This window comes from Camelus ferus, chromosome 25 (genome assembly GCF_009834535.1).
Source record: "Camelus ferus isolate YT-003-E chromosome 25, BCGSAC_Cfer_1.0, whole genome shotgun sequence".
Taxonomy (NCBI): domain Eukaryota; kingdom Metazoa; phylum Chordata; class Mammalia; order Artiodactyla; family Camelidae; genus Camelus; species Camelus ferus.
The window spans coordinates 12427112-12453101 of record NC_045720.1 but is presented as its reverse complement, the minus strand read 5'-3'; the positions used below and the strand labels follow the sequence as shown (position 1 = coordinate 12453101).

General features: G+C 38.9%; 1 protein-coding gene across 3 annotated transcripts in view; it reads left to right on the top strand.

The window, feature by feature from the left end:
• The window catches only part of NSMCE2 (NSE2 (MMS21) homolog, SMC5-SMC6 complex SUMO ligase), a 208541-nt gene that overhangs the window by 38214 nt on the left and 144337 nt on the right, over window positions 1-25990 (top strand). For all 3 annotated transcript variants that reach the window (XM_032467922.1, XM_014555064.2, XM_006179719.3), the window contains exon 3: window positions 7238-7344. In XM_032467922.1, the coding sequence (XP_032323813.1) occupies window positions 7238-7344 (107 nt within the window). The remainder of the gene's footprint in view (window positions 1-7237; window positions 7345-25990) is intronic.

Genomic DNA, 25990 nt, shown 5'->3' with positions numbered 1-25990 from the left:
AGGTGTGTGTGTAATATACGTGGCTAGAGATAGTTGGAGCCATATTTTAAAAGAGGGAGGGTTTTTTTGTTTTGTTTGTTCGTTTTTTGTAGAGGTAGGGAAAGGCAGTATGGTTTATACTGTCATTTATTTCAGTTTATCCAAAAAGGAGAAATTTCATGTATTTACAAAATATAGAAGAATCAAGTTTTAATTTAAAGAGTTTAGGAAGTACTTATTCTCTGTTTCAGAAAGTAAAATCTCCCCACTATCGATGAGATCTGTTCTAGAAAAGTTAAAATACAATCAGGTGATTCCCTGCCCTCTTCCCTTCCTTCCACCTACCCAAAACAGAGTCATGCACTGAAAACTTACCAGATCCTTCTGAGTGTATGATTCATGTTGAACTGGAGTCAGCAACCCCTTAAGAGCACTAAATGTCTGCTTTGTCTTAAAGGTTTGGTATTTTACTAATGAAATACATGGAGTTAAATTTAATCAACTATACATAATTGGTATTATTCCTGTTCAGACATGCCTGTACATGACTTTGTAAAATAAAAAACACCTGATTCTGCCATTTTTATTTGTTTAGGACAAAATTTCAGGAAACAACTTGGCCGTGGGCAAAACTGCAGTTGACTCGGGGACAGAAAGTTGGAAGGGATAAGTAGGTGAAATTTGTCTTGAGGATGTGTCTCCCTGCCACACACACCCATACATGTGTCCTAGTTGTAAAGGTAAAAAAGTCTTACGAACCTAGAAGGCATGAAGCATTTGGTCCACAATAAAAGGTCAAGGAGGATTCTGGAAGAGGACCTTGTGGCTAAAATCACAGGCAACAGCAGAGCAAAGGAAAGACATCTGGTAGTGTTGAGAGATGGGCCTGTGATGAACAGGAAAGGAGAAGGAGGAGGGAAGAAGGTGTTTCTGTTTTCCTGTCTGTTTCACAGAAGACAGGTCTGCTGAAGACTTGAGGGATGATGAGGGAATGTGTTTGGCTCTGGGTCCTGTGTCCTCCTGGACCTGTTTCAGCTGTGCTTCCTGAACCTTAGGGCTGGGCCTTGGGGAGGAGAGTTTATTTCTGTCTTTTATACCTTAGGCTGCTGCTTAGGACAGCTGTGGCTTGGAAGAGGCCTCATTTAGAACAGTTGGTCAAGAAGCTGCATCTCTTCACTGCATCATTTACCTTCCATTCTTGCAGAGCTGATTGTTGGTGTGGAACAAAAACTTGATTGGTCTGTTGACTGTACTACCTGGTGGGGGCGCATGGAGGAAGCCTCGATAAAGAATCTTCTTTATCTTCATTTTTTTTTTTTTTAACCGGTAGCCTAGAAAATGGCATTAATTTGAGCAAATGAGTTGGAAATTGACCGTAGACAATCTTGGAACTCACCCTGGATAAACTCATGAGTCTGTGCTGTGCTATGTAAGGATTATTTTGCTATTACAGGCTTATTACCTACTTGCTTAGCCACAGGGGACCTCCTGAGCCTACCTACATCTGTAAAAATAGCTACTTAGTCTCCTCCCTCCCTTTTCTTTCTCAGGCCTGTCTCTCTTCCCTCGTTTCACCCATCTTTCACATTCACAACAACCCGCATTGATTGTTAGTTTCCATGTAAACAGTTATTTTGCTTTTAAACTTGTTCCTGCCTCAGCCCTCATATTTCTCTCACTGAAGTCTCATGAATTTTGTTTTAAGTTGAATTTGATCGCAGCACTAAATCACCCATTTCTGCTTAATGTTCTTCTGATCATGTAACTATAATGCCTTATTCAACACTTCAAAAAGAGAATAGTAATACTTTTAATATCACCGTAAGTGCGTGTTGGTATTGAGTAACAGGTGACGAGTCTAATGATTAGCATGACTGCCTAGATTGCATAATTATAGGTCTGTTTGACTTTAGGAGAATCATATGCAGGCCAGCTGCATCCATTCAGATGCTTAGTATAAATATCAGAGCACTTCAGTCTAAAAAGAAGTCCTCCTTCAGTGATTATCATGCTTTATTTTTCTAGAGGGCTTGCCATTGAACATGGAAAACCAAAATAGAACAGAACCCATCTTTAAAGACTGGGTTTAATTCTACGGCCCCTTCTGGTCTACATAACACTTTATAAGTTCTTTGGGTACCAACAGCAGCCCATATAGTGTGTGGGATGGTTCTGAACAGGATCACTAGGTACAGACAAGGCAGATTTGCAGGGGGCAGCCACATTACTGGCATACTTACAGAAAGTTAATAATTTTATAATATAAGTCAAAGATTATCTGTGCCCTCTGGACTTAATTTGCTGGGGCAGGGGTAGGGGGACGTATTTCAGCAAGTTATTGGACAAACGTCTTGAAAGTTTCTTAATTACTATGCCAGACATATTACACGAGCTCCTCCCAGAGACTTCCCCACATATTTATTGGCTTGTAAATGAACGTTCAAGTGCATCACTTAGGTTCATTTGATTAACACAAGCAAGGGTTGATTTTAATAAATTAATGCTCATCGGATGGCACATGGAAGAAATGAGAATTTTCCTGGATTCCCCAGACCCTACTTGGCCAGGGGAGGGCAGTCAAGGGCGTGGATAACAGAAATGGTTTTGACACTGGGCTCCACGTGGAGGCCTCTGCTGCGATGTGAAGCCTTCCAGGGCTCTTGCCTTGCCCTGGAGCAGTCCTGTACTGCTGCCCTTGCGTGGCTGCAGCTGCCCACTCTGGCTGCCGGTGCTCTTGACCGCGCACACGTTGACTTCTCAACTGCTCGAGCTGACTTATTCTCCTGACGTTCAGTGGGTGACTTGGTTGCTTTTATAGCCTCTCCAATTAGCTGTGATGATGGGAAGGGTCACTCTTCATCAGCATTAAAACTTAGTAATCTTCTAAAAGGGAAAAATTATTTTCTTTTAGTTATCAGTCTCCTCTACTAAGGAATTTGGAAAAGCTTTTCTGAGGGAGCAGTTGAGTGGTGTTGGCCAGGGTCCTGCTTGGAACAGACGACCTGGATCTGAGATGAAGCCCAGAGCCGTGACTTCCTCCCACCCCAGGGGTTTGTTCCCTCCATATTCTTGGAGGAGTTGGAGGTGCTTGTTTTTCTCGTACTCAAGCACCTTTTAGCACAGGCGGGCCGTTGTACAAACCTTGCAGCCAGAGGGCCGGAGTTGGAGGCTTAGCTTGGCTACTCCCTACCTTTGTGTTTTTGAGCAAATTATTGCAACTGCTTAGTGCTTCAGCTTTCTCATACGTGTAGTGGAAATAAAACTACCTATCTATTAATGTGGCTGTGAAGTTTAATGTAAATATGGTGCACTGAGTATAGTCTTGGCTCATAATAAGTGCTTACTAATTGTTAGCTACAGCTATTATTATTATATATATTTTTTGTCATTGAGATTATTTTCCAAGCTTGCAGAGGTGTGGTACAGTAATATTTTCCTCTCTGAGATTGTCATTCTGTGAATTTTAACATCATTTTTGTAACCGCCCTGTGCTGTTGCTAACCTTTTTCCTATGGAAAAATCACAATGAAAATAGAATAGGCAAATGAGTTTATATTACATGTCTTCTTTACATTTTACTTCAGTTGAACATCAGAGGCAGGACAGTTTATAGTCTGGTGAAAGTTTATTTTTCAAATTTATTTTATAATGGCCATGTAAGACTATTGAAGGAAGAGTTGCTGTAATTCTTTGTTGGATCCCAAGAACACCAAGGCATCATTCTTGCCCTCAAATGGATTGAAATCTGTTTGGAGAAATGAGACAGGTTCGTATAAGAAGACAAGATTGTTTATGGTTCAAAATGCCAAAGTTTCAAATATAGTTGTTAAGATAAATTAAGTGAGATCCTTCTAGGCTGGTATAATTTAAAAGCAGGTAGGGCTTGCGCTCAACCCTTGAAGGATGTGTAGGATTTGGTTGGTGTGGGTTTTTAAAGAAAGGCTTTCCCTGTAAGAGCGGGAGCATTTTGATAGTGGGAAGGTATCCTGTGTGAATAAAGGAGCAAGGAACCTCTGGCTGGGCGGTTCCTCTGCACCTGTCCCCCAACCCTGGACACTTTTTAGCTAACAACTCCCTGTTTGTGTGTTTATCGCTTTTTTTCTCCTGAGTTCTTCAGGGATTTATTTAGCCTGTTTGCCTTTTTCAAGCTCTTTCCCCACCTCAGTTCTTTAGAACAGGACACATTCCCTGTGCCTTCCTTTGCCTGGTGTTTCTGAAACATGAGCACAAATAACATCCTTAAAAAGAGATTGCTATTGTAATAATAAGGGGAATGAGGGTTAGCAAGAAGAGCGAAAAGAATCACAAAAAGAATCTTGAAATAGCTGTAGTGGGTTCTCGCGACCTCTCTTCCAGACACCATTATGGGAGTCTCTTCTGGTTCTTCGTCTCCGGTCTCTGAGCCCTTTGCCCCAGCAAGACGCAGAGACAACTGCCTGCAGCTGTCTGACTGAGCATCACTTCCAGGTGTGCTGTGATTCTCAGCTCTTTTCAGGAGTCGCTTCCTGCTCTCTTCCAGTGTTTTCCCTCTGTTGCCTCAGGCTGCACTGCTCACCACTTTGGTTCTTTAGCTTGTCCCAACATTCCCAGGCCCTGGAGCCTCAATGTAAGCCTTAGTGTAAGCTACCGTTGGCCTCAGCAGATGCTTCCCTTGGGCTTCCTGCCATCAAATATTGGCCCAGCCATGGCTCACTTTTTCTCCTCCGCGGGAAAAGTCTCCTTGGCCTTGTATTTGAAATGGCTATCTGGTTCAGGTCTTGCTGTTATCCATGGGACCCTGATGAAGAGAACCATCATCCTGCTTACTCTGCAGGCCTTCTCATAGCATTTTTAATGTTGAAGGCACATTTCTAAGTGCTTTCAAAAATTAGCTCATGTAATTCCAGAGGGGGGTTGCCAACATTATGTCAATTCCCACTGATTTAAACTCCTGACAAACTTTTATTTCTTATTCTTCAAGGACTTTTGCCCCTGATACATCCTTTAGTGGGTTTCTATTTAGTTTGAAGTTGCCTCTAATTATTGGATTTTTGAAAAAGCAGTTTATACTATTAGTCTTTGCTCAGGTTACCAACTTTACCCAGTATCAGAATCCAATATCCATAAAACATACTGATTCCACTAAATAAAAAAAGAAAAAACCCAACACCATCATTTCCTTTACCTAGATAAGGCTTGTGTGAAACCAGGGGTCTATTTTTCATTATTTTAAGTGGGAAAAAATTAATGCAAATTACAGGTCAACCCTAAACCCCTAACCGATTTACTGAAATGTAACTGTATACAGTAAAATGCCTATATAAGTCACAACCTTCCATTATTAGGATATAAATTATTTAAAATTCTCTTCCTGATCATCAAGCAGTTAATATGATTTTTAACAAACAGTTGCCGTATATATGGCAATAGGTACGCATCGGTACCAGCAACAGCTCTGCAGCCTGTCTCCTTCATTGATGTTTGGACATTTTCAGAACATTAACCTGTAATTGATGGTCTAAGAATTTTATTTGGAACATGACTTGAGACTTTCTTCATACACCATTTTGTTTAAAATGTTGTATTTAATTTTGGGAATGTAAATACAGTTTTTTCTTATCTAAACACTGCCCTTTTCCCACTCCTCAAAAAGAAACAAACAAACAAAACTTATATTGAGGTATATGTGTATTCCCTGAAGTCTAGATGTTACAAGCTAAGAGGTATTCTACCAGAAGCAGGGTAACCCAGGAGATAGTTTATGGAATGTGCTTATAAAAATGACTATCATACAGCTGAAGCATAATTTAAAAGTTTAGGAAAATCATTTTTGAAAAGCCAAATGTAAGTGAATTTTACATTATTTCATGGCTTTGAGATGACCTGTCGTATTGTTCTTCAGAGTAGACAAGAAATACTGACATTTGTTTGAGCTAAGGTAATTGAATGAAGTCTTTGGTGTGCGTTCCCAAATGTGATTTAAGGACGTCAGCTTTATTTTCATTTCTTTCAGCTTTTTTAGTGTTAAAATTTTTATTATCCTGTGTTCTCTATCTTTTCCTGATCTATTATATTCTGTTTAGAGCTTGAAAAAAAAAGAAAACAGTTTAAAAACACTTTTAAGAATATCGTCTCACTTTTCTAATCACTAGTTACTTTTCATAGTCTCCTGTTCCCTGGCGGTCTTTTAATTTTTTGAACATAGCAAGCATAGCTGTTTCATACTGTGATGTGTAATTCTACTATCTGAAACATTAGTGGATCTCTTTCTGCTGATTCTTGCTCTTGATGGCTTGTTTTCGTGTGTTCTTTAGGGTTTATAAGGTTTTGTTTATCTGTTTTATTTTTGCTGTATGTTCTCCCCCGTAGTCCACTTGTTATCCTTAACAGTTATGTGTAGGGTTATTTGAGGCCTTGAATGAAAGTGTCTTCTCCAGAGGGGAGTACCTGTGGGTACTTTCAGTGTGAGACCACCTCCCACCAAGATCAGAGCTTAGGTTCCCAGGACCACTCAGGTGAGGGGAACCCAGCCGACAAATCCGAGAGGGCTGGCTTGTTACCACAGTTTTTCAGAAACAGGTTTATTTTCTCTCCCTCTTCCCTCTGTTCTGTTCAGTGGCCAAGGGCAACTTCCCTGCGGCCTGGAGGAGCAGGGTGGGATTACTTCCAGTTCATCTTTATTCTGAGGAGTGGAGACCCAGCTTACTGGGGGAGGGTGTGTGGCTTTGGTGTCCTGTGCTCTGCTTCTCTTTTTCAGTTTTCCTTAGATTTTGCCCTGATTATTTCTTACTATCTTGTGACTCTTTTGTTTTTAAGATTTCTTTTTTTCCCATTTTTTCCAGTTGTTTTAGTTGTCTTCAGTGGGGTATTGGTCCACATAACACAACCTACGATTACTAGAAGTGGAAATCTTCCTTATTTGATTTTTAACAATCCTGTGGGGTTTGCGTGCGGATATATAACTGAGCTGCTTTAGTGGATGAGGGAACAGAGGCTGAGAAGAGTGTGGTGGTTGATTTAAGATCATACAGATAAGTGTTCAGCTAAGCCTTCAATGTCTTAGTCTTGAGTCAACCTTTCTACCTTTGAGCCTTTTTCTACTGGGTGTCTTTGAATTTTGAATGAAGCAGGCATATGTTGAAGACATTTTAAAAAATATGTAATACCTTTACGAAATCACTCAGATAGACCATTGACTAATAAATTGTGTTGCTACAGCTTTTTCCAGCTGTGGCATTTTAAATGGAAAATAATAATTGCTTTCTTTTTTTTCCCCCAGCGGAAGTGAGTAGTGAATACAGCATGGACAAGGCAATGGTTGAATTTGCAATGATGGATCGGGAACTAAACCATTATGTAAAGGCTGTTCAGTCTGCAATAAACCATGTAAGTTTATACCACTCACCTGGTTATGTTTGGTTACAACTCCCTGGCTAGAAATAGAAACATAAAGTCGAAATTCTTCTCTAACCTTTAAAATCTCCTTATCCTTACTGTAGCAGCTGTTAATCTCGTCTTAATCAGGAAGTTCGTAGAACAGGAATCTTAAATATTTTCCCAGATAGGCCAGCTAGGGTTAATTCGGATATTACATGCATTTTAGATTTCCTTGCATTTTTTGGTCTCGAGTTTTTTAGGCCAAGCCTCCTTCGAATGCAAGTAGTTTTTTATAAAATGCTAAGTATCGCATAGAACTTGTTTTTATTGTTATATTTGCTTAAGCATACAATTTAGACCAGGTTTAGTTACTCATTCTCCAGCTTGAACTAATAGGCAGCTATTGCAAAATTCATAGAATCGGATATAGGGAAGCGTTTTAGAGCAAGTTTAAAAATAAAGAAGCCTGACACTTTGGTTTTTCCAGAAGCCAAACTTATCTTTGTTGGCTCCAGCTATCACAGGAACAACACGTTAGGCAGTTAAGGTGGGAACATAGCAACATCCTTTTGAGCAGTACTGTGTTGAGTAAGAAATGAGCAACACGATTGCAGTCATGTTTCTGAGAAGTCCTTTGTCCTCTGAGCAGTGGAAACTCCCCTTTGAACTGATTTCATATACCTGTGTAATAGGATGTCTTGTACTTCTGGTTTCTTTATGTGTCTTTTCTTGCTTGTATCTGTGGGAAAATTCCAAACGTCAAATATTTTACAAAATTGGCTACTATTCAGTAGAAGATACCTTTTTAAATGTAGTTTAATACTTAAGCCATATTTAAGTGAGTATTACATAGTTATAGATTCATGGTTACATGCAGTTTTTCTGGGTTTTTTTCTTCTTTAAACATTTTTTTCTGTTTGTTTTTTTTTAATGGTTAATATTTATTAAGTGTAGCATTTGTAGCCCACTTAAGAATGTCTGCTTGTATCCAAGTAATAAACTCATTCAGCTTGTAAAATTCTGGTATTTCTAACCATTGTGACTGTTAGTCTTGGTACTGTGACTGTTTCTTCCATAGGAAAATATGAAAATGACATCATGTTGGAGTCTTTGAAGCTGGATAGCAAAGCCCTCAGACTAGAGGTTTTCAACTCCAGCTGACCCCTAGAATCAGCCAGTCCCCACTCTGAAGAGATTCAGATTTCATTGGTTTGGAGCAGGATTGGGGTACCAGTGATTTTTTTTAAGGCCTCAATCTAATATGTATCCAAGGTTGAAAACCACTGACTTGAAAGAACAAGGCTGACTTTATAAAGTGTGTTTGCTACCAAAGATCAGAGCCAGGCCTCTTGTGTCGATCAGTCCTGCTGTGACCCTTAAATTCTATGGAGGTTATTTGATAGACCTTTCTATCTTTTAACCTTGATGTTTTGCAAATGTAACAGCTCTGTGTACATTATAGATACGAAAACAGATTTTGGAAGTTGAAGAACTTGATTGGACTTTTTAAAAATTTTTCTGTTAAACTCTAGGATTCACAGATACTATCTTAAGGTATTTTTACATAAGGAATTGGACTTTGCTCCCCCTTCAAAAAACTGAGTCACTCATTAAAAAAAAAAAAAAGAAAGAAAAGAAAAGAAAAAAGAAAAAGACAAAGCAACCCTCACCCACATTCAGTAGTAAACAGCATTTCTTTCATCTTGAGGCCTCATCCTATTACCCTCACCCTACTAAACTGGAAAGATTATACTTGGAGTTTTGGGTTTTTTTCCCCCAACTTTTCAGCCCTAACTTTACACTATATTATGGAGCAACATAGTGATTCTAATGCTGGGCAGGAAGGTCCCTGGTCTTTTATGAGAGGAGACAACATGTTTATTGTTATTATTATTATTATTATTATTATTATTTTGGTAGGCAAAATTGTGCTCTCTATTTAAGCTTGTTAAGAGACCAAGAATAGCAAATCATAATTTCATAAGTTTTCTAAGACTTGAAACCACATGGGGGCATAGTGGGGATATGGCCATTATTTTGAGGAAAATATTTTATCCTCTTTATATACCGTGTCCTCTTCGTGTACTTGAAGTTACGGACGTTGCTATCTGATTGCTTGTTTCAGTGAGGGATCAAGAAAGAACAGCAGCTTGAGACGGGCTGGAATGGTGCGGTTCTTTAGAAATAGCAATGGTCTAGGGATCAGAAACTCTTTGAACCCTGCTGTTTCCCTTTTCTAAGTTATGATCCTGGGTCGAGAAACTTAACCTCTTGGAACCTCATGTTCTTCATCTATAAAATTCCTGGCCTGCTTATTTCACAAGATTATTATGTGAATCAGATTAGATACTGTGTATCAAATACTTCTGACATTCATAAAATTTGATGGAGATAAAGATACTATGTTATTGCAAACCCAGATTTCCCAACATACTCCTTAGGAAGGTGGAACAGGATCTTTTTAAAAAACAAGTACTTTGCTTTGCTCACTTTATTTCAGGACTTTGAAATAAAACTTTTATTGGCTTTGACCCATCCTACTCTGGAATTCAAGAATCATATAGGGTTAGATATAAGCTAGTTAAGTTACAATATGGTGTAATTGTCAGATTATTAAGAAAGAATGCGGGTGAGAGGAATCCATATGAGTTCTATTTAACTTCTCCTCTGTTACAGACTTTTAAGGGCTGCAGTTTCTCTATTACTGTATCATTTGCCAAGATTCTGATCTACCCTGTGGTCTTTTTGCTTATAAATTTTCATATAGTCATAGAAAGATACAATTTTATTTTCATCATCAAAGAGCATTCAGATTTATTATTTAAATAAATGTTTCTCTCCTGCTTTCACCTGCACAGAATTCTGAAGGCAATACACTTCTGAAAAGGTTTTAGAATTTTACCTTGGAACCTTAGAGGGGTGGCTCAGTTTACCAACAATGCCTGGGAAGTCCCTTTGGCATTCAACAGATGGTCTCAGATTGCCTGTCGTTGTTCTTTGAGAAAATAGAGCTACTATATTCTACAGTATCTGAAGATTTTATTTGGAATCAGTATTTATTTCAGTGCTCTGAAGCTTAAAAAAAAAAAAAAAACAGGACTTTGCCCCAGCTATTTGGTAGAGGGAATATTATGCAGTGAGCACTTAAAAGAAAAAAAAAGAAAAAATTCCCGGACAGTCTGTAAGTCATTTATGAAAACAAGATAAATAGGTTATATATCTGTCACAACTCTTTAAAACATGTTGAACCACAAAGAGTTCTGTATGAGCTCTTCCGAGACTTTCAGTCATGAGACCACACATGTGATGAAAGTGTTTTGAAAGCTATAAAATGGCACATAGATCTGCTATGATACACTTACTTCTTTTATCACCATTACTGCTAGGGAAAAACTTCTCAGTTTCATGTTGAGAACAGAGTGATGTTCTGAACGTCAACTTTTGATGACCTAATGTTCCCTTCCTTGATTTCTAAGCTTTTATTATTTAAGTACTTTGAAGGAGGTCCGTTGGCTGGCTTTTTTTTTTTCTCAAACCTTCATTGAATACATATTTTCTAAACACCTATATGCCAGGTACTTCTAGGTGCAAGAAATAGGAGATCAGTCAGCAAAGCCCACATGACCCCACTGTCAGAATGTCTGAAGTCTAGAAAGGGAGACAGACATTTAACACACAGCAATACAGATGTTACTGAGTGACTGTTGTGCTGTGTACTACAAAGGGAAAATAAAATATTCAAGGAGAGTGAATAACTCAGGGGCATAATGTCTGCTTGGGGGTGCGGGGGAATCCTTCCTGATGAAGTGATACTTAATCTAAGACGAAAGTCAAGTGAGCCTCAATGTGAGGGTCGTGATATATAAGTTCTCTGTGCGACTTTTGCATGAAAAGGAAGCATCTTTTTAAAAATTTTCTCAGTGGCCGAGTTTCAGAGTGCCTTCATTTGAGAAATTAAGCCAGAGAAAGCAAACTTTTATTTTTAAAAAGTTTAAAGCACGTAAAGTAGTTGAGTAACCTGCCTCAGACTGGTCTCAGATTCATTCATTCACATATGATATGAGACATTCAGATATGAGTGTCTACCATGTGCCAGGAACTATGTTTAGTAAAGCAAGTTAAGGCAGAAGTTGATTTAAGAATAATTTCATTACTGATATTCTGCAAATAATTTCATTATTGATACTCTGCTTCTCAAGCCATACCACTCATCAAATGACTTACCCTCTTGAAGTGAGACTCTTTATCATGTATTGAATAAACAGTGCTAATACTGTGTACTGTGTATTTCTGGTTCTGGGTTTATGTGATGATTTTAAACTAAACCTGGAGTCTCATCTTGTGGGACTCCGATTCCAGAGGGCGGGCATCTGCTTAGTTCAAGGAGTCCTCAGATCTTATTCTCAGATACGTGTTTTTTCAAACAGGAGACAATAGAGGGTCCAACCGCTATCATGGGTGTGGTCCTTGCAACTGTTCTATAACCTTACTTCTCACAGTGAAAAAGGATGCCCTCCCCTCCCCCCACCCCGGCCCTGCAAAGCTAAATGACAAATGGCCCAACAGGTTCAGATCAGTTACAGATATTATTAGCAGTCGGCGGTCAAATATACATTTTCTGTGCTTTTTGATGAGTAATCTAGTCCTAGAGTTAAGCAAAAGTAACTACTAAAGCTTGAGATTCACATTATACTTTGGCATTTATTTTATCATGATACTTAATTGTGCAATTTTATTGTAACAAACTTTAAATATTAAAAGAATTGTTAGATTTTACCTGTTTATTGTTCTTTTCGTATTTGCTACTTCAGCATATTAATTTATTGGAAAATCTGGAGCATTTGTACTTTTTCAGTTTTCCTCCTACTTTCTTTTCTTCTACATGCATCTTATAGTTTACCTAAGATTTTAAAGTATTTAAATCAGATTTCTGCCACATATTGTTTTGTGTTTCTTTAAGTCAGTGTTTTATAACAATTCCTATCAAAAGCCTAGGAGGGTGAACATTTTTCTTCTTAACCTAGCAGGAGCAATTAGTTGTGGAATCATTTTACTTGCGTTTTTTCTTAAAAATTTGTTCATGGATATGCCCTGTGTACTGTGATTTTACTTGAGAACTAACCTGAACATTTAATCTGCCTTTTTAAACTAGTGTGTTGAGAGTTAGAAGAGTGGAAATATATGTCACTTAAGCTGTTGAAACCAGCACAATCTTAAATATAATAAAAGAATGAGATGGGTCAAAGGTATAGCTTAACTTCAGCCTTGACATCATGCAACTAGTTTAAAATGTTTTTGACATATTTCCCTGTGTTTCCTCACTCTTCACCCTTTATCAGCTGGTGAGCTTTACCTTTTGTAAATCCTGTTTTAAAGTTAATTTAACATCTACTACTTTAACATGAAATCATATGGCGTATCTTTTAAGTGGGGAGTCATTATTTTAGTTAAACCAGATTTGGGGAGTATTTCTCACTGGGAAAGCTAATAATTTATAGTATCTGAAGAAAGTTCCAGGGCAGAGTTATTGGATATGATCATCTGCTGCCTGAACGCAAGGTTGCACCCCACATTGTGAGTCACTGACAAAAGAGGAAGGAGGGGAAATTCGTTTGGGATGATGACATTTGAGGACAGAAGATTCCTGAGCGTGAGAGAAATAACTGTTGTCAGCAGAACAGCAAGAATACGAGAGATGAAAGTGGACTTAGGGAAAATCTCTTGGCGCCAGATGGGAAAGTACTGCAGAATACCTTCTTCTCCACACCCTGCCCCCAGCACTTGGTGCTCCAGAATGGTGTGTGGTCTCTTAACATCTTTCTTGTCAAAGATATAAGCCTTTTCGTCTATAGGAGTATTGCCCAGGCGTGGAAATTGACCATGGGAAAAAAAGGTTATTGCAGGTATTTACTCTTAAGCCTCTTGGTCCCGGAATGTGACTCTGTCTGTGATTACTGGTAATTAATTTCTGTTCCATTGCTTTAGAACTCCCACTGCAGTTATTCCCAAATTAAGGTTGTGTGTGGTAGCATTTTGTCTAACACACAGAGAGAGTTAGGTCTGGATATAGTATTTCACTGAGTGAGTTCCCTCTATAGGAAAGAATCCGATATATCTCTTAGGTTACCCAGTCATGTAGCTGCTAATAGGTGAACATTCTGGTCTGTGCTATATTGAGACTGATTTACATGGATAGTTTATAGAAATCCATCTTCGTGTTTTGGGGGTATTAAGTGTTGGATTTTATTTAGAATGAGAAAACGTTTACACTCTACTGGGCCTTAATGTGCCTCGAATGCAGCATTTCCAAAAGTTTGCTCCGTAATACCAGTTAATCAGGATGTGAGTAAGTATAATAGGAAAAAAGGATTTTGTGGTCAAGTAAGTTTGGGGAATGCTTGATTAAAAGAATTTCCTTAAAGACTGTAAAGCCTTTAATATGCTTTTATGCATTGTGATTCTCTAAAGGAGGGATATTTAGTGATTTCCTAAACTTATTTGAAAACCTCTTTGGAGAAAGGACTGATACTCTACAGAACCCACTTTAGAAAAATGCTCCTATGGTCTCAACCCCTTTATCTTACAGAGGAAGCTAAGAGATGGACCCAGCGGTGTGCGGTAGGGATTTTGTGGCATCCAGGCTACTGGGCAGTACATCAAACTCCCTACCTGAAATGGGCCTACGAGAGATTTCTGTGCAGAAGACCAGGAAGGGGCCAGGCTTCTGAAAAGACTCTGCATTATTCCAGCAGTGAAAAAGACGAAGGAGAACTTTTTAAAAACAAGGGGTGTTTGTTGGCTGTCAGAACTTCTGAAGCAAACAAGACCCCTGTGTGGAGAGTAGATTCAGGAGAGCAGAGAGAAGGAAACGCAGACAGGAGGGGACAGAAGAGGCAGAAAGGACACAGCAGCAGTGTGGACAGGAGTGTGTGCAGACTTTGAAAGGCCTGGTTCATGTAACACTCAGTGAGTGTGGAGCATCTTGGCCTCAATGGCACCGGGCAGTCCTGACAGCTAATTACTTGAATTATTTTAAATGATGTGAATGTTCTTTAGTACAGCACACTCCTGCTTATTTCTGACATTGGGCATAGTCCTTATGTAGCAGCAAACCCTCATTTTATATATATATATATAAATATATATACACATATATATATATATATACATACATACATACATACACACATACATACATACATATATAAGGTTTTTTTTTTTTTACTTTTCATAAAAATTGTAGTATAGTTGATTTACAGTGTTATGTTAGTTTCAGGTATACAACAAAGTGATACCTGTACACCTGAAACTAACATATATATATACACATACATATACACACACATCTAACATATACATATATATGTATTCTTTCTCAGATTCTTTTCCATTATAAGTTATTACAAGATACCTAATATAGTTCCCTGTGCTATACAGGTCCTTATTGTTTATTTTATACATAGTAGTATGTTTCTGTTAATCCCAAACCCCTAATTTAGCCCTCCCTCCCCCCTCAAAAAGCTTACTTTAGATAATCGCCTTAGCCTCCTTCCATGTCAAACTTTTCACCATAATTGGTAAGTATTAAAGATCTTGAGATGTCAGCCTTTCCCCATGTCTGGCAGTGGTGCTACTGGGCAGCGAAAGGACATGGGGTAGCTGCAGAAGAGAGTTGGGGAAATAGATTGAACTGGGGAATCGATCACCAGATGTTAATGTTCCCTGTAAATGAACGCACTTGCAAAGTGTGGAGTTGGAAGCAGTTGCTTATTTATTAATCTCATATTTATGCTGTTCAGTTAGTGCCAGTAGTATGCTTAGCCTAGTGAACATATGAAAGCCTCTTGACATGTGTATATAAAATAGCTACAGAATAATATTAATAGTGAATAGCTTGCTTAAGATATTCAGGATAAGGGAAAAGAGCCTTTGCTTAAACTCTCACTTTTCTACCCTCTAACCCTGAGCCTCAGTTTCTTCTTAAAGTGAAGGTGACACAGTATAGATCAGAGTTCTGGAAACACTGAAAAGTGATTGCATGAAAGCCCCTGAAACAGTTCTGTCAAACACATTTATCAAGTTGTCCAGAGAATTCTCTATGGGAGAAGTCATTGCCTGTGATCAGATTTAAACAGTATCTAGAGGGTAGGATGTAGCTCCAATGGTAGAGCACACGCTTAGCATGCATGAGGTCCTGGGTTCAGTCTCCAGTACCTCCTCTAAAAATAAATAATGAGTAAGTAAGTAAACTTAATTACCTCCCTCACCCCAAAATAAAATAACATAAAAATAAATTTAAAAAATTTAAATTATATCTGAAGAAGAATTTTGAGTTAAAATATAGAGAACAGTGTAGGCAGCTGGAAACCATTGGGAAAGGCTAGAGATTATATGTCCTTGAGAGTTTGAAGGAAGGGCCTCTTTCCTTAGCAGGAGTCTTCTGGTAATGAGAGCAGAAGGGATTTTGGAGGAACTTGGTGCTCATAGTGTTGTAAGCAGAAAGGACTGGGCAGAATCTGGGAGACCAGGCCAGTCCTGAGGCCACAAGAAGCATGGCATTTGGCCAGTTGAATGTGAAATCCTGGATCAGTAAATCTGTAGGAACGAGAAAAGAGATTGTGCCCTGTAACATATGCTAGTTAATGGCAATGGAAGGGGTTATACTAGAGATAAAGACCAGACAACTAAGTAAAAACTTTGGTAATTCAGGATTAACTTTTGATGTTGTCTAAAGTAAACAAAAATTACTTAATGATGTAAGCAAGATAGTTCAATAAATATCATAATCATATACCCTTGTGCACAGAGAGAAATATTTCTTGAGTCGCAGTTCCATCTTTAACTAGTGTTTGTTTATTAGTAGCATCCATTTGAAAAAATACTGGGAGAGAAATGTGTTGGATTTATTCCTCTGGTGGGTCATATGCAAGTTGTCAGCTCTATTTCAAATATAAGTCGTTGCCAAGTGAAAGAATAGAAGGCGTAGAAATGGAGAGAATATAAATGGATTTTATTTTTTCCAGCCCTGGGTGAATTTGCAGTTGTACTGGTAAGGAAAAGCAGTTTATTTTGAAGTGGAGCCAGAGCCCAGTGAACTGCCACTGAGGGGATGGTGAGGGTTTCTTTTTATTCTGTTTCTCTCTTAAGATTAACGCATCAAGCTTCTAGCAGTCGTGACACTTGAGCTTTCATTCTTTTGTGTCATGACCAACCTAATATTTTAACCATTTGAGCTTTTGAATTTCATTTCTTTCTGGGCTTCTTCTTCTTCCTTTTTTAAAAAGGGAAATTTATGTCACATCATAGAGCATTCTTTAAAATAGTGAAAAGCCTTATGTGTATTTCTCATGGACTTGAGTAATATACCAAGTCAGTTTAATTATTTTTTCTCTTCTTTATTTCATCTTAAAATAATCATTTAATTATTTTCTAATAGAAAATGTTATTTAGAAAGACCAAGTCAATGTTACTTAAAATTGGAAACAATAACCACAAAGTTTAATATGATTACATCACACGATTGATTTTTAGACATCCTGACTTTTCTTGCTTTTTACCCTCCCCTTAACTGACACCCAGGGTCTCACATGCTTCAGTGCCAGCCTTCCAATTGCCTCATCTGTTTGTGGTTCTTGGAATGTTACTGGTACCAAGGAGCAAACCCACTCCACCCATCTGGTTACTCTCTGTCACCCTCAGGTTTATTTTAGCCCCCACCATGAAACAGAAGCCAATAATGCCATGTGAAATAGTGAATCAGAACTCTAAACGGACTAAATCCTGAATGTGCTCAAAGCATCCCTCTTGCAAAATCAGAAATTAAATTTGATGTATCAGATATGGTTACACTGTTTTAAAAAGCCGCAGCAAGAACATCTTATGTTTGCTTTTTTTAATAGAAGAAATTCATAATTATTATTTAAAGCACCTATAAATAATATAGATGAAATTAGAATATGTCATGCCACATTTTCTATAATAGTAATGGTATTCCTGTGCCAGAACATGGAATTAAAGTGCTTTGCCTTTGTAATATAAAGTCTGTGAGATCTCCTTACAACAGTAAGTTGTTTGGTGTTGATGTTCAATTTAACTGTTGAGTTTTCTTCTACATCTTTCTACTGAGAAGCTGTGTGACCTTAAGCCAGTTGGCAAAATGACCTTAGCAATATCTGTCCCTACCTATTGCAGAGAGATTTCTTGATTAAAAAATGAGATAATGTATGTGAAAGCACTTGAGAGGTAAAAGTGCTGTATAAAGGCAAGGTCTTAAATGTTCTGTCCTGTTAACTTTTAACTTCTTTCTCTTGTCATGAAAATGCCCACCACATGCTGATTAAAACTGATGAATTCTTTTAAACCACCTGAACTTGGAGTAAATGGTGATAGGTGACTTGTATTGTGTTTCCTCATGTTTATTCTCTTATGCCACAGCTTAAGCTAGAAGGGAAAATGTGTAAGTTTTACATTCACTTTTCGTCTTTAATTCAGTCATCTTCTTGGTAAATGTTTATTTCTGTCTCCCTGCCACCACCTCCTAAGAGTTTTGCACAAAACTCAAACAGTTCAACAAGTGACTAATGTAGATTGGGCTGGCTTAGTCTCTGAGTCATTTTATTATGAAACACTTAAAGTTGAACATCTATCTGTAACAATGAGGAAATAATATAAAATAATTTATAGTCTCTGATCTGATGGTTTTAGTGACTAACTCATCAGGCAACAATGAAGAAGGAATTAACGAAAACTCACGAAGCCAGACAAAATTAGTCTAAAAGTCGTCTCAGTAAATCACAGTCACCTTCATTTCCTTCTTCCCTTTTCTCGGCAGTTAGTATTTCATTGATAAGAGTGTTGGGCTGGGAAATAAAGGTCTTCTAATCCTTGTTCTGCCAGGCTGTGACCTTGGACAAGTCACGTACATTTCTGTACTTCAGCTTCCTTGTTCCTAAAATGGGAGTAATAATAGTATTTGTCCTACATACCTCAGTGGGCAATTATAGATAGAGTGAGGTTACAAATAGGAATGTGTTGTGACCTCCCCACCAAAAAAAAGTGAAAGGTGGTTTATACTTGATACAGCCTGACTGTCCTCATCTGATATCTCACATCTGAGCGGCCACAAGACCAAAGAGTGAAAGACGATGAGAAGGGAGTCTCTGTTAGCTCTTGGAGCTGGAAAGAGAAAAGATCCATTCCCAGAGTTTGAATTTCTGAATTGAATTATGGGATACAGTTTCCTATAGAATAACATTCAGGGGCTAGATTTCCAGGCCAGGCTAATTTTTAAAATGATTTAATCATAACCAGTTCATTGTGATCCAATTTCTGTAAAACTGTTACAAAGCCCATTTGTGGTATAGATTTGCTGTTTAAGTGCTCTGGATAACTTACCCAGTGGACGATAGTGAATTCACTTCTCTTCTGGCTTCTCCAGTTATTTCACATTTACCTCTGGGCTGGTGATGGTTTACTTAAACCAGATTGGAAAATGTTGTCAGTTTCTACTTCAATCCCCTGGCCCTTTGATCAGAAGAGTCTGAAACCAACTTTCTTTGTCCCAGGTAAGGGGTGAGGAGCCCTTTTGGATCCTGACATCTTTTAAGATCACAAAACACCTTCCAAGTTAGGTAAAGTGGATATGATGGACTCTGAGCCCCAGAAAGGTTAAAGGACATGCTCAGGTCACAAGCTTAGTCTCAAGAGGTGGGACTTGAACCTTGTTTTTTTGGTATGTAATTCAAGGCTCTTTTCATGGCATCTCCATGCCTCAAGACAGATGTAGTTTGTTGAACTCATTTTGAGTTGTTTTCAGTTGGGAGTAAGAGTGCTTTTGTCTAGTCTTGATTATAAAATATGCTTATGATCTTACACAACTCTTACTGTAAATTTCCCAAAGTTAAAGTTTTAGTCTAAACGAAAAGTGACTGTTCACACTGACTTGACATGCATAGGGAGGGATTCTGTTAGTATTAAAGAACTACTTGAAAAAGAGAATATTGTCATATGGAACTATTACATTAGAAAGAAGGAATACTTCAGGGGGGCTAGTATTATTAACTCTTCAAAAGCTTTTTGTTTGTAGTATATTTTAAAAGTGGCAGTGGTGTGACTATGAAGAACTTTATGAATTTGAAATAAAATAAAAATGAAGTAAATCTTTTTTCTAGCTTTAATGAGATGTTTTATGCTTATATTTATTAAAAGACTCAGTCTTCCAATGTAACAGTAAGCCTAGCTGAGATTCCTCTAGTGCTTGCTACATGCCGGGCAATATCCTAAGTTGTATTTATTAACTCAGGGTGAGGAGCTTTTTTTTTCTTGTCAGCTTAGACTGCAGATTTGTTTATGACCAGTTTTTGGAAGCAGTGAGGGAGAAGTCTCTCCGTGGAAGAAGGCAGTGATATGGTCAGTATGTGGCACTTTATGGAACATGTAAAGAATGCTTTGCACAGGCAGTGGAAAGAGTACTGCAGCTGGAGTCAGAAGACCTTGCCTTATCCTTGCTCCTCCACCACCTAACTGTGTGACACTGGGCTAGTCACTTGTCCTCTTAAAATCTTCAGTTTCCTTATTTGTAAGAAAAGGATTAGAATACCTCATGGGGCTGGTGTACGGATTAAGTGAGTTAATGTAGATAAAGTACTGTACTTCATGCCCTCACAGAAAGCGAGACTTCATGTGGCAGGCACCTGAGAAAGTATTAATTGCTTCTTTTAATCTACACACACAGGATGGTTGTGAAAATAAGTTGGAGTACAGAATATGAAAGCCGATTTGTAAATTTTTAAATAGCATCCAATTTAAGATGGTATTTTCCATTGACTGCTGCCTTCTTTAGCACTTGGGAGTAAAACTTGCGGGGAATCAAGGCAAACAGGTATGGCCAGAAGATCTAGATTTTACAGGGTGGCCACCAAGTCTGGAAACCTAGGTGAATACACAATAAATGGCTTAATGATATAATATTACAGTATGTTATCAAATCGTATTGTCTGTGCTTTCAGACTTCATGGCCACCTTATAGTTTCAGCTCTGTCACCTATTTGGTGTTTGGTTCAAGGACGTTAGTTATTTAATCTCTCTGGGCAATGAGAGTCAAGTTACATAAATTCTAAAAAATGCTCTCTATACTGTAGAGCACCTGTTTTTATTTTGTTTATTGTTCTTTCTTGTGGCACAGCAGCTTTTTGATTAGATTAATGATGGAGAAAATTCATTTTTATTTAGTTAGGAAACTTTTCTCATAGACGACAAAATGGAAGACATAAGTCAGTTTGATAGCTTTCGTAGTGGGAAGTAATTTCAAACATCGGGAAGCCATGTGAACAGTAGAGAAGGCACCATCAGAGAATCTGATAGGCTATAGGATGGGAATGAATAGAGCAAGTAAAGGATAAAAAGCATTAATAAACTGCTGGATTATTAGTAATCCCATAGACTTTGTGTTGAATGAGGTGTGATAATGGATGGAAAGAAAATGTAAGTATTCCCAAAATAGATATTTTGCTTATTTCTTTTTCAGCCCTGGTAGCCATCTTAAATAGGTTTTCTGTTGGATACTTGGCAAGAACAGAAGGAAGAAAATGATTACCAGTTCTCTTTCTGTTTGATTACAGCAGAAATGGTGAATTTGTTCCCTTGGTTATTAGGATCCTCCAGTTCATGGAGGGTGTGACTGGAGGACCCAGAGAAGACATGGAACATGAAGGAGAAGTTCTTAACATCCTGTGTAGTGGCTGGGTTACTCCCCAGTGGCCCAGGTGTGGAAGGCTGCTCTCACTGGTCCCAAATGCTCAGAAAGAAAGGGCTGCCCCATTCTCCTCCCAGGTCTTTTGCTTTCTTCGGGACAGAGAGCACCAAGTGTGTGTATCCCTCGTCTACTGTCTCCCTTCCACGTGTACTCACACACACAAAGACTGGAACAAGAAATACTTCTTTCATGGTTTCGATTCGAGAGCAGGATGCCACCAGATAAGCTTCAGTATCACTAACCACCGCTGAGTTGAATGGAAAAGAGAAATTTGTCTAAATGAGTATAAGAAAATCGAGATCCCCGTTAGTTAGGACTTTCCTGGGAGGCTTGATTTTGATGGATGTAACACAAAATAAGCAGGTAGGGAAGGGATTAGAGTGCAGGCTTGTACATTGAGAGCTGCATTGAAAGAATTGCTAAGTCAATCCTAAAGCAAAAAAGCTTTGAAAGAAATTACACTGGAAAGATGGGAATAGTTTAGATACAAAAAACAATCAGTGGAATTCTTCTATGTGAAGCACGATGTTTTTCACAGTAGAAAAGCAAGTGTTGGAGACAGTTTTCCCAGTTCCACCTGCCCTCGTGTCTGAGGAGATGAGAGCAAGAAAGGGTAGAACCTCAATCCTTGATGGGAAAGTATATGCCTCTGGGAAACTTCTCGGTGACTGTCATTTCGTCAGTGTCGAAACTAACCTGAAAGTCAGTTTGGTTGTCCAAAGGTCTTCTTAATCATGTAGTTAGAATATTTCATTTGATAAACATTACCTGGCTTATCATGTCAAAACCTGTTGGGAGAAATTTTGAAATCACTAATCGATAGATTGAGTTTCTACAGAACATTCATTCATTTATCTGTGAACTGCTCATGAGTTTAATCTGCGCTTCTTAAGAATGTAACACATAGATCCCATCTCATGACGGTTATGGTAAATATCTACACCGGCACAGTTCTTTGTGTGAATACTAAATATACTTAAAAGGTCCCTTTGACAGGCTCTTGGGAATTTCTGTGTTACAATCTGCATTTAGTGGAAAGGAAATATTGGGAGAGAGGTGGAAAAAAAGGAAAAAGACTAGATTTTTTCCCTCCCCGCCTTGCTGTTTTTTAAAATGCATAGTGTGCTTCAAGGCCATTGGTCCCATGTGGCTTCATACTTTCACCGCCCTTTTTCCTTATTACCTAACCTGCTTGTCTGACATAAGACGTGGGACAATAAGAATAGAGCATGTGTTTTAGTGCCTAGTGTGTCTAACACTGTACCAGGTCCTTTGTCTGCATCACCATGTGTCCTCACAACAACTGGGCACGGTGGGTACCAGAACATTCTTGTGTAGATGAGGAAGCTGAGTCTAAAAGAGTTGAGGGAATGGCCTGAGGTTACACACTCAGTGAAAAACCCAGAGGACATTGTTCAATCGTTCTCTTATATTTGACTTTGCTACCATGAAGAACTCCCTCCTTCCTGAATCATTTTGTTCCCTTGACTTTCATGACAACACACGTCTGTTTTTCCTTCTAGCTTCTGGCCCCTTCTCCACGGTCTCCTTGGTGGACCTGGCTTCATCTCTCCACCCATGAAATTTTGATTTTCCTACCTGTTCTTTGACTCTTTTCTCTTCTCACTGTGCACTCTCTTCCTGAGAGATAACATTTATGCTTGTAACTAGAGTTGCTGTCTTTATTTTGGAGTCCCAGATCCTCATTTCCATTCCAGAGCACTCGTCTGAGAATCAGACAGGTGAGAAAACAAGTGTTTTCAATCATTTGTTTGAGATCTCCACTTCAGCGTGCTCCTTAATTAAATTCAGCGTGGCCCAGAGAGTTTTCCCTTTGATTTTCTTCTGAGCTTCTGTAACCTAGGAAATGGCAATACCCCCCACCCAGGTTCCCACGTTAGAAACCTGGTTGTCATCCTTACTGCTCCTGATTCCTTGTATCTAACATTTCATCACCAAATTTTACTGATTCTTGCATTAGTTCGCCTACCTCATCCCTATTTGCACAATCTCCAGTCTCCCGTGGGAGAGTTTGCTGTGTAAAGTTTTGCTCTCTTCTAATATGTTTTCTCTCCAGCAGCACAAGAGCTTTTTCCAAATTTAGAAACTTAATGATTTCGCCTGCATTTTTCACAACTGTACCCTCTTTAGTGAGTTATTCCTTATCACTCTCAGGATTGAATTCAAACGTCTTTTACCTGGTATACCCCTGCTTAACTCTGCAGTCTCATTTTTTACCATTCTTTTATGCTAGTTCTTGGAATGTTCTCTTGCTTCTGGGCTTCATACATGTTATTCTTTTTACTAGAAGTGTTCTCTCCCTTTCAAAAAGCTGTTTCCTGCCCTTCATAAACAGTGTAGCTCCTTGACAGCCCTCCCTGACATCACCTGGTTTCCAGCTGCCAAATGCATTACTCTAATGCGCTCTCGTAACACCGTATACGTAGCCATTTTTCATAGTGTTTGTCACTATCACCCAATCTTCTCTCCAAAACCATGTCTCAGATAGACGGCTATCTTCTTTTCATTGCCATAGTCATTTCACATTTAACTTTCTGAAACTAATCTCTTGGTTTTTGTTTGTTTGTTTGTTTGTTTCTCCCAAACCAGATGTTCTTCCAGGCTTCCCCGTCTCAGAAAGTGGCAACTGTACCATTTCATTTAGTCAAGCCAAACCCAGAGTGGTCCCAAGTCCCTCAGCTGTTTCACAGCCCACATCTAGTTCATCAGTAAACCCTGTTGTTTCTACCTTCAAAGTATATTGAGTCTGACCGCCTCTTGCTACTTCTGCTGTCACCCCAGTTTGTGCCACCGTCTCCTTTTGCCTCGTGACTGCAGTAGCCCACTAACTGGTCTCCTGCTCCTGCCCTTCCTCCCCTAAAATCTATTCTCATCATAGTAGCCAGAGTGATCCTTTAAAAAAGAAAACCAGTTCTTCTCACTGCCCTGCTCAAAACCTTCCCATCTCTCTGAGAGTAGAGGCTGGAAGCCACACATTGGCCTCCATGGTCTGCCCTCCTCTCCCCGTGACTCCATCTTCACTTCTGACCTTATCTCCTACCACTCCCCCTGTCCTTTTTAATTTCCTTCAGGTCTCTGTTCAAATGTCATCTTTTCAGTGAAGTCTTCCCTGACCGTACATCACCTGCCCCCACCCTGTTTAGTTGTTCTGCACAGCGCTTACTGCCATCTGGCTATTGATATATCTTCTGACTGTTCTTCTCAACTAGAATATAAAGTCCGTGAGGTCAGAGACTCGGTCTCTTTTGTTCACTAAGTACTCCCAGCATCTGTGGCAGTGCATGACCCCTAGTGGGCACTCAGTAAATCTGTGAAGTCTAAGTAGCAGTTAAGTCATAGATTTAGTAGTTTAACAGACCTGCCAGTGCAGTGAGTCCCAGATCCCACACTAATGAGCATTTTGGCTGCTTTTAGCTACATGACTCCTTAGCCTCAATTTCCTAATCTGTAATATAGGGATGTTCTTACTTCTTAGGTTGTTTGTGTAAGATTAAGTAAAATAATCCATGTGAAGTGCTTAGCTCAGTACCTTGCCCATAATAAACTATAAATTGAGAGCAGTTGTTGCTGCTGCTGTTGCTGCTAATTCTTATCAGACGACCACATTTAATTGCTTTTTACTTGTCCATCTCCTCTACCAGATTTTATATTTGATTGTATCTTAAACTTGCTGTTGTGATAATGATAATGTGGTTGCCAGAGGCGAGGGGAGGGGCTGAGGGAGGGAAATTGGGTGAAAGTAGCCAAAAGGTGCAAACCCCCAGATGTAAGATAAATAAGTTCCTGGGATGTAATGTAAAATAATAATAATGATAATAGTACTAGTTGATAATGCTAGCAGCAGTTACCATTCGAGTGCTTCCTGAGTACCAGAGAAAGTATTCTGTAAGTCAGCATTTCCAGGAGCACATTCTGCAGTCATGGAAATGTTCTCTGTTTGTGCTATAGAGAGGTAGCCACTAGCTCTGCATGGCTATTGAGCCCTTGAAATGTGATGGAGGGACTAAATTTTTTATTTAATTTAATTTTAATTAATTTAGATTTGAATAACCACATGTGGTTTGTGGCTACTGTATTTGGATTTCAAAGCTCTAAATTCTTTAAATGCATTCGTTCATTTAATATTTATGGCAATCCAATGACTTTTTTGTAGCATTATAGATAAGGTAGTCAAGTTTCTGAGGTTGCCCAAGATTTCACAACTTGTATGAGGTAAAGCTAGGATTTAAAGGTTAAATCCTTAGGTCATCTGGAACTGGGGACTGTGCTGGCCTCTCCTTCAGGCCATTCTCAAGAACTGGAGTCCCACAGGCCAAAGGCCAAGGTGACATGTCTGTGCCTGTTGCAGAGAAGCTGAGAAAGTGAATTTCTGCTTCCTGCCCCAGTGAGGCATCACGCATAAGGTGGGAAATTCCCCAAACACAGGAAAGGCTCAAAAGATTCTAGACCAGTCAGCTTGGCTGCTCAGCCTTTGTGTACACTTTTCTTCCAGGCTTAACTTTGCAAACAGTGCAACAGCAACAAAATGCTCCCTCCTAATGTACTGCAGCTCTCTCTGTCCCTAAAAGAGGGGAAGACAGAACATCTTAAGTTACTGTTTCTAAGTCTAGGATAATTGGGCCAGGCTTATTTCTTTTGTTACTGTTCCGTTACAGTATTCCATGGTAACTAGTGAGCCATCAGCTTACTTTTTATAAGATATTAGGAGGAAAGCAAAGGGACAGATTAGTTAAAAACATAAATATGTATACATCAGACCAAGGAGGAAATATAACTGGATTCCTAGCTTTTGGTATTGGTCCTGAAGCCAGAGTTGGTATTTTTAACTCCTTTCTCTAATACGCATTTCGTGTTCTCTTTGCCCTCAACCGACTCTCAACT